The following is a 14,321-nucleotide window of genomic DNA, read 5'->3' as shown; positions in this document are numbered from 1 at the left end:
TGTTGGGGCTATAGATGATTTTAAATGTGTAATTGAAAGAATCTGCATATTTGTATGTAGACATGTAATAATGGATTATTCCCCCTTTCATAAAAACTTGACCGTTACGAAAACCTAATATCTTGTGAAGGGTCTATAGAGGATTTTTAATGTTTAATTGGAAGAATCTGCATATATGTATGTAGACATGTAATAATGGATTATTCCCCCTTTTAAAAAACTTGACCTTTTGAACTTATTTCCCCCTTTTGAATCAGAACGATTCCTCGGACGCTGGTGAGGATCTAGAGGATGATGATGATGATAATGTAATTGATGTAGAAGTAAGTCTAAATGTTGTCATTTCAGTGACCAACTGTGTATAGATGATATGATTATTATCCTCTTGTTGTTCAGTATATAAGGATTGAATAGGCCCCTTCACAGTTAGTTCAGTCATATTGGATAGGGGCAGATTTTCATAATGGAGGTAAAAATGGTGTGTGAAAAATACCAGTTGCTTAGAAACAAGCATAGGATTTCCCATACTTTCATACTGTTTCCACATCTTTCAAAAAAATCTGCCCCTTATTCAATATGGCCTTACTAACCATGAAGGGGCCTTTTGTAGTGTGTCTGCTTGAATAGGTACTTTGGAACTTTTTGGATTGCTGTATTCATCCCATACAGTTATTCTCATACCTCAATGCAATACAGAATTGAAGAATTAAAAGGGGGGAGAGAAATTGGTCTATAATAGTTCTAGTAATATTAATTAGAGAGAATAATGCTAAGTTATGAGAAGTAATATGTGTATGAGTACTACAAGGATTCCATAGAACCTCATTCCTGTTTATGGCCTATAGATGTTGAATTTGAAATGTCTGTTTGCCTTTATAGTATTTCTTTTCAGCATGTGCTCCTGTCAAAATGTATATCTATAAATATATATTTTGTGTTTCTGAATGAAAAAATACCATATTCTTTTAGCCATTTGTTTGTAGGATATGTAAACCAACTGAAAACAATTTCATTCCAAATTCTGCAGAGATAATATTTTTTCATCAGTTAGCTACATTTAAAATAACATTATTTTTGCATTTTAACAAAAGGAATTAGAAGACCATATAACAGAAGTGTAGTAAGTTAAATAGCACACAGAGCCTCTTGTTTTACACACAATTTTAGAAATTTCACAATTGCATCACAGATGACTTTATCTTTACATATTTTTTAAGACACTTTTGTAATAATGATCCAAATCTTCAATGAAAATTACTGTTATATAAGTACTGACAGTTATTGTAGATAATAGCTGTCACACATTCTTTATCTTTATTGTGTGTGAAAAAAACAAAGTTTATATTTAATACCAAATAAAATTAAAGGCATTAAAACAAATTCTATGTGTATGACAAATTATAATCCAATTGTCCAATGTATTATCATATTTGCTTTAAAGTATCTTAAAGTGGAGTAATACTTCTATAATTTTGGGGTTCTTGTATGCGTCTCAGCATATGGAAGGTATAAATTATTATTCATGTACCAAATATAGTCATTTACACAATATATTGAGAATATTGTTTTCATATGGTTAGATAAAATCACTAGATTTTTCTTGCTGCATATTTATTTTGTCAGCTGTTTTAAGTAACTTTGTTTTTATTTCTATAATGTATTTACCACTGAATTATATATTTTATATGCTGTCCACTAAGTGCTCAAAAAACAAAGTGAAATATTATCATTGTATTATTTTAGAAATACATATTTTTTTTTTCAAATATTATCAGCGAAATTTTTTCTTTTTATTTTTCAACACAATGAATGTTGCGTTTGTATGAAGATATAGTCTATAATATATATATAGCTGTTGTAAACAAATATTCTGTATAATCCAATTGCAGTTTATCTATAGCTCTAAATTTGTACTTAGGAATATTTGTCTATGTAACCACTATTTCATGTTTGTGATGTGCTTTTGATAATTTTTTATGCCCCACCTACGATAGTAGAGGGTCATTATGTTTTCTGGTCTGTTGGTCTGTTTGTTCGTTCATCCATCTGTTCGTTCATCGTACCTTTCGTCCAGCTTCAGGTTAAAGTTTTTGGTCAAGGTAGTTTTTGAAGAAGCTGAAGTCCAATCGACTTGAACTTAGTACACATGTTGCTTATGATATGATCTTTCTAATTTTAAAGCCAAATTAGACTTTTGACCCCAATTTCAAGGTCCACTGAACATAGAAAATGAAAGTGCAAGTTTCAGGTTAAAGTTTTTGATGAAGTTGAAACCCAATCAACTTGAAATTTAGTACACATGTCCCCTATGGTATGATCTTTCGAATTTTAATGCCAAATGAGATTTTGTACCAAATTTCACGGTCCATTGAACATGGAAAATGCTTGTTTTAATTAAATGTTTGAAATACATTTTTTTTATTAGCTCACCTGACCTGAAAGGTCAAGTGAGCTTTTCTCATCACTTGGCGTCCGTCGTCTGTCGTCCGGCGTCCGTAAAATCTTCTCTGAAACTACTGGGCCCAATTTAACGAAACTTGGCCACAATCATCCTTGGGGTATCTAGTTTCAAAAATGTGTCCGATGACCTGGCCATCTAACCAAGATGGCCACCATGGCTAAAAATAGAACACAGGGGTAAAATGTATATTTTGGCTTATATCTTTGAAACCAAAGCATTTAGAGCAAATCTGACATGGGGTAAAATTGTTGATCAATTCAAGATCTATCTGCCCTGAAATTTTCAGACAAATTGGACAACCTGTTGTTGGGTTGCTGCCCCTGAATTGGTTATTTTAAGGAAATTTTGCAGTTTTTGGTTATTATCTTGAATACTATTATAGATAGAGATAATCGGTAAACAGCAATAATGTTCAGCAAAGTAAGACCTACAAATAAGTCAACATGACCAAAATTGTCAGTCAACCCCTTAAGGAGTTGTTGCCCTTTATAGTCAATTTTTAACAACTTTTCGTCATTTTTTTGTAACTTGTACAAAAATCTTCTTCTCTGAAACTACTTGGCCAAATTTAACCAAACTTGACCACAATTATCATTGTGGTATATAGTTAAAAAAATGTGTCCGATGACCCCGCCTACCAAATAAAATGGCCGACATGGCTAAAATTAGAACATAGTGGTAAAATGCAGTTTTTGCTTTATATCTTTGAAACTAAGACATTTAGGGCAAATCTTTCAAGATTTTAATGTCCATCAGAATAAGATCTATCCCCTCACAAATTTTCAGATGATTGTTGGGTTGCTGCCCTAAAATTAGTAATTTTAAGGAAATTTTGCAGTTTTTGGTTATTATATTGAATACTATTATAGACAGAGATAAACTGTAAACAGCAATAATGTTCAGCAAATTAACATCTACAAATAAGTCAACATGATCAAAATTGTTAGAGGACCCCTTAAGGAGTTATTGTCCTTTATAGTCAATATTGAACAACTTTTCGTCATTTTTGTAACTTGTACAAAAATCTTCTTTTCTAAAGCTATGGGCCAAATTTAACAAAACTTGGCCACAATCATTACTAGGGTATCTATTTAAAAAAAGTGTCTAATGACCCCTCCTACCAACCAAGATGGCCGACATCAGTAAATAGAGTAACAGGTGAGCGACACAGGCTCTTGAGAGCCTCTAGTGTTATTTAGATGAATTATTTTTGGAGTTTCCCTTACCAAACTATAGTCTGCCGTTGCTTTAGGTTGGAGCAGGGTATCTCTTTTGAAATTTTATTTTTAGAACCTAATGTTTAGTGTAAAATCTGTTTTTATACACTGCTTGAAAATTATGTTAAAGGCTTGAGATGTGTTAGCTGTAAATTTATTTTTAGAAGTTACTGTTAATTAAAATCATATGAAACGCGCCAGTGGTGAAAAAAAATGTTTATTCAATTCTTTTACCAATGCATGTATATATCATAAACTTAGTCCTCTGTGGACGATTTTCTCATTTTTTACGCAAATAAAACGTATAATCGTCATTTTTTAGCGCACCTGGCCCAAAGGGCCAAGTGAGCTTTTCTCATCACTTGGCGTCCATCGTCGTCGTCGTCGTCCGTCGTCGTTAACTTTTACAAAAATCTTCTCCTCTGAAACTGCTGGACCAAATTTAACCAAACTTGGCCACCATTGGGGTATCTAGTTTAAAAATTATGTCCGGTGACCCGCCAAACCAACCAAGATGGCCACCATGGCTAAAAATAGAACATAGGGGTAAAATGCAGTTTTTGGCTTATTTCTCAAAAACCAAAGCATTTAGAGCAAATCTGATAGGAGTAAAATTGTTTATCAGGTCAAGATCTATCTGCCCTGAAATTTTCAGATGAATCGGACAACCCGTTGTTGGGTTGCTGCCCCTAAATTGGTAATTTTTAAAGAAATTTTACTGTTTTTGGTTATTATCTTGAATATTATTATAGATAGAGATAAACTGTAAACAGCAATAATGTTCAGAAGAGTAAGATTTACAAATAAGTCAACATGACTGAAATGGTCAGTTGACCCCTTTAGGAGTTATTGCCCTTTATAGTCAATTGTTAACCATTTTTCGTAAATTTTAGTGTTCTTTTACAAAAATCTTCATCTCTGAAACTACTGGGCCAAATTTAACCAAACTTGGCCATAACCATCATTGGGGTATCTAGTTTAAAAATTGTGTCCGGCGACCCGCCAAACCAACCAAGATGGCCGCCATGGCTAAAAATAGAACATAGGGGTAAAATGCAGTTTTTGGCTTATAACTCAAAAACCAAAGCATTTAGAGCAAATCTGACCTGGGGTAAAATAATCTATTAGGTCAAGATCTATCTGCCCTGAAATTTTTAGACAAATCGGACAACCCGTTGTTGGGTTGTTGCCCCTGAAATAGTAATTTTAAGGAAATTTTGCAGTTTTTGCTTATTATCTTGAATATTATTATAGATAGAGATAAACTGTAAACAGCAATAATGTTCAGCAAAGAAAGATCTACAAATAAGTCAAGATGACCAAAATTGTCAGTTAACCCATTAAGGAGTTATTGCCCTTTATAGTCATTTTTTAACCATTTTTCTAAAATTTTAGTATTCTTTTAAAAAATCTTCTCCTCTGAAACTAGTGGGCCAAATTTAACCAAACTTGGCCGACAATCATCATTTGGGTATTTAGTTTTAAAAATGTGTAGCGTGACCCTGCCAACCAACCAAGATGGCTGCCATGGCTAAAAATAGAACATAAGGAAATTTTGCAGTTTTTGGTTATTATCTTGAATATTATAATAGATAGAGATAAACTGTAAACAGCAATAATGTTCAGCAAAATAAGATCTACAAATAAGTCAAACATGACCAAAATTGTCAGTTTACCCCTTAAGGAGTTATTGTCCTTTATAGACATTTTTTTCACAATTTTCATAAATTTTTGTAAATTTTTAGAATATATTTTCCACTGTAATTACTGGGCCAAGTTCATTATAGTCTGTGTCCATAAACGTATTTACACTTTTGGTATTTAGCTGAATCTTGCCTCCGAATGACATTAGATCTACTCCAAATCACCTTTTGACGTCAAGCAACAATCACTTTTAAATTGTGACGTCAAATATTTTAAATTATTATGTCAAAGTTTACGGGAACCTGTGTGATTTTACGTAATGGCGGACAAATTTGCATACAAGTGTAATACGTCTATTGTTTAATATGCACATAGACCAAGGTGAGCGACACAGGCTCTTTATTATGTCACAATTGAAATATTTTTGAATTAGAAATAATCATTTATGTTGTTTCGAATAGACAGACAAAATATTACAATCATTATTTTCTTATAACTTAATTCAAAATTCCATTTTAAACAGGAGTTAACCATGAAAAAACATTGATGACGGTCCAAAATTAAATTATTCCAATTTAGAAGAAAAAGAATTGAGAAACATCCTTTCCATAGATTTGCTGTGTATGAGACATGCTCATGGGTGGCAACTCTCAAAGACAAAGCAAGCCAACACTTGGAGGCATGAATACAGAAAAAAAACCTTTTTATGTGTTTAATCAAATCTTTACTTTATAATTACTAAAGCAGAGTTTTTAAAAATTTTAGATTTTAAGAACTTTATTCTGTCTGTGAAAACTTAGTTATAGATTAATAATATTTAATGTCAATGAGTATATAACAAAGAGCTGTTACAAGGATTTCATACAATAACAGATAGCTGTTACAGCAGATTGCAATGAGTTTGTAGGTAAAGGTAATATCTTTGGTGTGCTTGCTTGCTAGCTGGACCATGAAGTCATTATTAGGTTAGGTAAACTACCTTTAAGAGTAGACTAGTCCAATAGATAACCATCAATCTATCTGTCTAGGATTAGGCTACTCCGAAAGGAGGGTAGTATACCTTACCTAATAATGACTTCAGCAACTCACCAAAGGTAATTCCTTTACCTACACACTCAATGCAACTAGTACTCAGTTGGTTCCAAACAGATTAAAAACATTGCCAGACGAGGCAATTTTAAAAGAAAAAATCATAAAGCCTACAAGAACCTGTTCTTTATATAATGATTGTTTTAGCATTACAAATGTGGCAATAATTTCACAGTTTATATATTTAATTTTACAGATGGCTCGTGGCTTAGATGAAGAAGACGAAGATCTTGAGAAGATATCAGTAAAAATTGATAGTGCTATAAAAAAAAGTGAAAAATCGTAGCAGGAATGGGAAGTAGCTCTGAGTCACTTTAGACTCAATTTATCCAATGGACAATGCTCTGTGTTTAACGTAATATATAACATACAAGATAAATAGAACCAAACAATATTTACTGGATCAAACAGTCTGTGTTTAACGTTATATGTAACATACAAGATAAATAGAACCAAACAATATTTACTGGATCAAACAGTCTGTGTTTAACGTTATGTGTAACATACAAGATAAATAGAACCAAACAATATTTACTGGATCAAACAGTCTGTGTTTAACGTTATATGTAACATACAAGATAAATAGAACCAAACAATATTTACTGGATCAAACAGTCTGTGTTTAACGTTATGTGTAACATACAAGATAAATAGAACCAAACAATATTTACTGGATCAAACAGTCTGTGTTTAACGTTATGTGTAACATACAAGATAAATAGAACCAAACAATATTTACTGGATCAAACAGTCTGTGTTTAACGTTATGTGTAACATACAAGATAAATAGAACCAAACAATATTTACTGGATCAAACAGTCTGTGTTTAACGTTATATGTAACATACAAGATAAATAGAACCAAACAATATTTACTGGACCAAAAGGTATTGACTTAACCAAATAGTAAAGTGTTCAAATTTTTACAGATCTATATCTAATTTGAAGCTTATCACTTAACAAAAACAAAGTTACTGGAATTATACCAGTGTTTATATACTAAAGAAACAGTACGAAAAAATAAAGCTGTTTTCCTTTTAGAGCAAAAAATGTTTATCATGTCTTTTCTAAATGACTTTTTTTTATGCCCCATTTATGGGCATTATGTTTTCTGGTCTGTGCGTCCGTTCGTTTGTCCGTGCGTCCGTTCGTATGGGGCATCCGTGTACTAGGGACGCATTCTTGTTTACAGCTGCTCTGCATTGGAACCTGTCTTGATTAGATAAGTGTATGGTTAAGATTATTTGATGTTCGTCCCAATTTAAGACTGTTTAGACAAAATTACACAGATATCAATGTCTGATTGGTCAATGTTCAGAATAGTAAAGATCAGAGGGTAAGGTTCATTTGTCATACATTGTTTGTCAGTTAGAGGATAAGCTGACAGTGTCAACATTTAATATCATCATATCATATGTATAAGCACTAAATGTCATATATTTGGTGTTTTTCTCATTGTGAAAATGGATTGGACATCGTTAAAAGATGTGTTGATTGTTATTATTGAAGGTTGTTACATTTATTATTAACTTTTCAAATTTTATGTCAGATTGAGAATAAGGGTAATCACTAATCAGTGATGTATAATTAATATTTTGTGTACCAAAATTGGTTAATTTAGATTATTTGTTTCAATGGAGAAGCCTTCTGTTTAACCTAGAGGCATTATAAAAATCTATTTTACACTTTGTTTTGATGCAATGCCATTGAAGGTTCGACCTCTGTGGTCATATAAAGCTGTGCCCTGCGGAGCACCTGGTTTATGTATAATGTCAAAGAAGTAAAATTTCATTTCCATAAAAGTGAGATGAGCAAAATAATGATCAGATTTAAAAAGAGAGAGAGAGAGTTAAAATTAAATGTGAATCATGCATACATCTTTGTAATTTGTTCCATAAAAATATATTGAGAGGAGATTTACATTTTGTAAGCTTTACACCCCAAACTGGTTCTACAAATAAGAAAAAACGATTGGTTTGTTGTAATGAATTCATATATTTTATGTCCATAAAATCATTTCATATTTATAGTCCAAAATATAGTGAGTGTGGAAATTAAAAGGTTGCAAAATTGTTATATCTAGTCCAATTCTAACAAGGTATCATCTATACATGTATTAAATAAGAGTATTGAATTAGTCGACCATGATGTATTCCAAAATGCATTGTTTGGACAATTTTATTTAATTATATAATATGAGCACACACATTAAGACCAAGAGTTGGTCAAGCAATATGCTAAGTTTCATACTTATTTGATGCTATTATTAATATTTTTCATGTCACTTAAAGATATTTATTTTAATGGGCAAAAATTTGTTACATTTACTTCTCCAATCTCCTCATCAATAATCATGTCCTGACTATATGCATGAAATATTTGCAACTGAACATTAATCAAACTACAATGGCTCCATTGGGGACAGAATTCGTACCATTTGCATAAAGTAAATAATGCAAGTCTCCTGAATTAAGTTTCCTCATTGATTGGATTATAATTGCAATGTTTGACAAAAACCATATTTTTATGAATTTAGTCATAACCTGTAAAATGTATTTTTTTTTGGTATGATGAATAAAGGCTTTAATATGTATATCGATTGTGTATAATTGTAATTATTTTTTGGCCATATTTGACAAGGTCTAAATCAACTCCTGTAGGTTTCAACCCAAATCACTGAAACTTCCCAGGAAGATTCCACAAATTTTGAAGTTGTGCACCTGCTATAATGGAATTTATGGAGGAATTTTATCTCATTTCTCCAGACTGGGGAACGTTTTCAACAAATTTCTGAAAGAAGGCAGAATTTTGCAATGTCTCCTACAATTTTCAACCAAGATCCCTAACACATCACAGAATGTTTTTGCACAAGTGCAAGTGCTATTATTGAATTGTTTGAAGAATTTTTGGACATAATTCCAGACTTGGGGACTTAATTTGTTCCATCAAACTCACTAAAAGGTATCTTATATTGTAATCATCAACTTTTACAGTTCTACAACAGCAGATCCCTTAAAACACTACATTGATACTCACAAATATTTCAACCTATGTAATTGTTGAGCCTGCAACTTTTGTTGCGGAAAGCTCGACATAGGGATAGTGATCCGGCGGCGGCGGCGTTAGCTCACTTCTTAAAAGCTTTATATTTTAGAAGGTGGAAGACCTGGATGCTTCATACTTTGTATATAGATGCTTCGTGTTACGAAGTTTCCAACAGTTACATGTCCAATGTCCTCGACCTCATTTTCATGGTTCAGTGACCACTTGAAAAAACTGTTCAATTTTTTTGTAATGTTGAATTCTCTCTTATTATAAGTAATAGGATAACTATATTTGATATGTGGGTACCTTGCAAGGTCTGCATGTCTGTCAGACAGTTTTCACTTGACCTCAACCTCATTTCATGGATCAGTGAACAAGGTTAAGTTTTGGTGGTCAAGTCCATATCTCAGATACTATAAGCAATAGGGCTAGTATATTCGGTGTATGGAAGGACTGTAAGGTGTACATGTCCAACTGGCAGGTGTCATCTGACCTTGACCTTTTATGTCAGTCGAGCAGGTTTTATTTGACCGTGACTTCATTTTCACAGTTCATTGCAAAATGTTAAGTTTTTGTGTTTTGGTCTGTTTTTCTTAAACTATAAGTAATGGGTCAACTAAATATGTTGTATAGAAGAATTGTTAGCTGTACATGTCTGCCTGGCATGGTTCATCTGACCTTGACCTCATTTTCAAGGTTCATTGGTCTATGTTTAGTTATCTTGGTTAATGTTAAGTTTATGTGACAGTTGTAATAAAGCTTAGATTTATGCTTAGGACTATCAACATAATATCAATGATTAGTATAGAAGGCGAGACATTTCAGCGTGTGCACTCTTGTTACATTATATTCTATTTTTTATGATAAAGTTTTAAAATAATATAGCATAATACAACTCTGAATGAATCTCATATTTTGTTTATATTTCTTGTTACATGATAATTTATTTGTGCTAATTTAGCTTTTTTGCCAAGTTTTATTAATTAACAACTGTGAAAACTCTAAATAATATCCTGAAGAAACATGTTCAAAATGTTTAAAATACAATAAAAAGAGATTACTTAATACTTATCGTAGAGCATTTTACCTTTGCCTTGTACATTGGTGGACACCTCCAGGGAGACTCAGGGGCGGATCCAGTCATTTTAAAAGGGGTGGGTTTAAACTATATGCTTCCATTCAAATGCATTGATCGTCCCAAAAAAGGGGGGTTCCAACCCCTGGATCCGCCAATGAGACTAGTTTTCCTCAGTTTTGTCAATATTTAGAAATCAGTAGATATCATCTTTCCTTTCCAGCATAACAATAATTCATCAAACCATATCAAGTTCATTTGTACTAGTGTCATAAACAACCTGGTGTAGGAATCTCACACCCTTGTTTATTGTTTCTTCTTATAATAAATAGTATTTTATTTTTTTTACAATTCTATGTCAACCCTTTTCAACATTGTTATTTTATTTTTAAGATATCATATCTTTTAAGATATCTTTTTAAGACTTTTTTTGGTTATAAAAATGAATGCAGCTGATTTAAAAATTGAAATAAATTGAAATAAACCAAAATTATTTCATTCAGATATATAGGTTTTTCTTTGAATTGTATTGTAGTACCATATGTATGTTTGTTTGTTCTTTAAGACTTAGTATGTTTATTTAAGTTTTACAAAATATAGAATGTTTTTTTTTTGTGTTTTATAAAACATAGAACTCCAGTATGTGTTTATTTTTGTTTTATAAAACATAGTATATATGTTTATATGTGTTTTATATAATATGACTTTTTCTCTTATGTTGTATTTTATATAACGTCTTTTACGATCTTGTTTTATTTACGTATCTAATGTAACGTTCTTGTCACATTCCTGTCTATTACAATCATGTGTCTGTTATTATTAACTTACAAATGTTATAAAGAAATAAAGAATTTCTTTACTCATACATTATAGCTTGTCTATTTTTGGCCCTATGAAATGAGCTAGATAAATAAGCAAGCCAAATCAGAAAGGGTTTGTAATGAAGATGCATCAGTCCAGTTCTGCTTTGCCTATGGTGAAGCTATTAAAAACTGAGATCGATATGCCGAAATAATTACATTAGATGTATGTTTCATTATTCTACGTTATTCTTATTGGCTACACTGCAATCTCACATTATTTCTTAAGCAACTTCATAACAGCATAAAATGTATCATTCATAATGACACAAGGTCCCACAATAAAGTGGACAGGTAATTCAAATAAAAACTTGATAAAAATCGTGTTTTCATGATCCTAGCTTAAACAAGTGTGCACACACAGAAATGTCTTGCCTTCTTTACTAATCATTGATTTTATGTTGATAGTCCTAAATGTAAAGCTTTATTACAACTGTCACATAAACTTAACATTGATCAATGAACCATGAAAATGATGTCAAGGTCAGATAAACATGATAAACCATGCCAGGCAGACATGTACAGCTAACAATTCTTCCATACAACAAATGTAGTTGACCTATAGCTTATAGTTTAAGAAAAACAGACCAAAACACAAAAACTTAACACTGAGCAATGAACTGTGAGAATGAGGTCAAGGTCAAATAAAATCTGCGCGACTGACATATAGATCATAAAATATTTACATCCACCAAATATAGTTGGCCTATTGGTTATTGTATTAAAAAAATAGACCAAAACTTAAAAACCACTGGATCATGAAAATGAGGTCAAGGTCAGATGACACCTACCAGCTAGATATGTACACCTTACAATCATTCCATACACCAAATATAGTAGACCAATTGCATACAGTATAAGCAAAACAGACCAAAACACAAAAACTTAACTATAACCACTGAACCATGAAAATGAGGTCAAGGTCAGATGACACCTACCAGTTGGACATGTACACCTTACAGTCCTTCCTTACACTAAATATACTAGACCTATTGCTTATAGTAGCTGAGATATGGACTTGACCACCAAAACTTAACCTTGTTCACTGATCCATGAAATGAGGTCGAGGTCAAGTGAAAACTGTCTGACGGGCATGAGGACCTTGCAAGGTATGCACATACCAAAAAAAGTTAGCCTACTACTTATAATAAGAGAGAACTTAACATTACACAAAATTTTAACTTTTTTTCAAGTAGTCACTGAACCATGAAAATGAGGTCAAGGACATTGGACATGTGACTGACAGAAACTTCATAACATGAGGCCTCCATAAACAAAGTATGAAGCATCCAGGTCTTCTACCTTCTAAAATATAAAACTTTTAAGAAGTTGGCTAACACCGCCGCTGCAGTAGCCGCCGGATCACTATCCCTATGTCGAGCTTTCTGCAACTAAAGTCGCAGGCTCGACAAAAAGTAATTATAAGTATTGAATGTTTCTTTTTGTAACTTCATGGTGGTTGCATGTACTGAAGTACATTTTGTATGAAGCGTAGAAGTGCTTCATTCTAAAACATGATCAATGCTTTTACACCCCAATGAAGTTACAAAAAGAAGCATTCAATTCTTAATTAAATTTTGCTATTTGAATGAGACAATAACACATGGTTTTGAAAATCAATATTAACCCCCTCAATGGAAAGTAATTTCTGTTTTGCTATCAACGACTTTCTTAAAAGGTGAGACAACAAATGGTAAATTTAATTTTTCAAGGGCAGCATTATATATTATATAGTTAAAATTTTGACCATGTTGACTTATTTGAAGATTTTGACTTGCTGAACTGTTTTTTTCTCATTTACCATTCCCCGAGTAGTGGGTTTCTGGATGATAAATAAAGAAATGGATTAAATTTAAATATAGTGTTTTGTACTATTTGACCGTGTAAACTATATCAATTATACTCATGAGTGTATAGTGATCCTAATGTCTGTCCATCACACAGTAGTTTCTAGTTAATCATTTTTAACCAGATTTTTGTGACAAAAATGTCGGTTATTGATTTGGGGTTGTACAGAGGGCGGGCGGCAACCAAATGTTGTCCGTGCATTTACTCATGAACCGTTCATCCAAAGCTTTTAAAATTTTAATATGTTGTTACTGACAACAATATGAAGGTCAAGTTCAAGAATGACGATTTTAACTTTTACCACTCAGGAGTTATGGTTCTTGAAAGATTGAAAAATAGCGTTTCCAGTCGTGTCCATGCATTTACGCATGAACTGTTCAACCAAAGCTTCCCAAATTTTAATATGTTGTTACTGATGACAAAATGGAGGTCAAGTTCAAGAATGACGATTTTGACTTTTACTGTTCAGGAGTTATGGTTCTTGAAAGATTGAAAAATGGTGTTTCCAGTCGTGTCCGTGCATTTATGCATGAACTGTTCAACCAAAGCTTCCTAAATTTTAATATGTTGTTACTGATGACAAAATGGAGGTAATTAAGTTCAAGAATGACGATTTTGACTTTTACCGTTCAGAAGTTATGGTTCTTGAAAGTTTGAAAAATGGCGTTTGTGTTTCTATTCATGTTGTTGCATTTACTCGTGAACCATTCAACCTAAGCTCTTTCAAATTTAAATATGTTGATACTGATGACAAAATGGAGGTCAAATTTGATATTGACGATTTTCACTTTCACCGTTCATCAGTTATGGTTCTTGTGATATTGCCAGGACACAAATAAATGTTAATAAATCCGGTTTGCTGTCGTTGTGACAGCCTCTTGTTTCTTCTAATCTACCAAAAAAAATATAAGAATGGACTTTAAAATCGAGTAAAACTTTGCTTTTGGTGGATTTGATATTCCAAACCCTTAAATTTGATAAATATTGAACTTTTGGATTTCCTGATTGATGCAGCAGGGGTATCACTGGATCAACTCTCTAGTTTTAACTATAAGATGACTGTGGTGAACTTTTGGCTCCTAT

General features: G+C 32.3%; 1 protein-coding gene across 7 annotated transcripts in view; it reads left to right on the top strand.

The window, feature by feature from the left end:
• LOC143055847 (anoctamin-7-like) overlaps positions 1 to 11,395 on the top strand; it is a 77,361-nt gene extending 65,966 nt beyond the window's left edge. For 5 of the 7 annotated variants that reach the window (XM_076228894.1, XM_076228891.1, XM_076228892.1 and 2 more), the window contains 2 exons: positions 258 to 323; positions 6,608 to 11,395. In XM_076228894.1, coding sequence (XP_076085009.1) covers positions 258 to 323; positions 6,608 to 6,697 — 156 coding nt within the window. In that variant the 3' untranslated portion in view covers positions 6,698 to 11,395. Of the gene's footprint in view, positions 1 to 257; positions 324 to 1,091; positions 1,121 to 6,607 lie in introns of all 7 variants that reach the window. The other 2 variants (XM_076228897.1, XM_076228895.1) reach the window with 2 other exon arrangements.
• The last annotated feature ends 2,926 nt before the right edge of the window (positions 11,396 to 14,321 follow it).

The sequence above is a fragment of the Mytilus galloprovincialis genome, chromosome 13 (genome assembly GCF_965363235.1).
Source record: "Mytilus galloprovincialis chromosome 13, xbMytGall1.hap1.1, whole genome shotgun sequence".
Classification (NCBI taxonomy): domain Eukaryota; kingdom Metazoa; phylum Mollusca; class Bivalvia; order Mytilida; family Mytilidae; genus Mytilus; species Mytilus galloprovincialis.
Note: the sequence above shows the minus strand (reverse complement) of the source record. Positions and strands in the feature narration are given on the sequence as shown.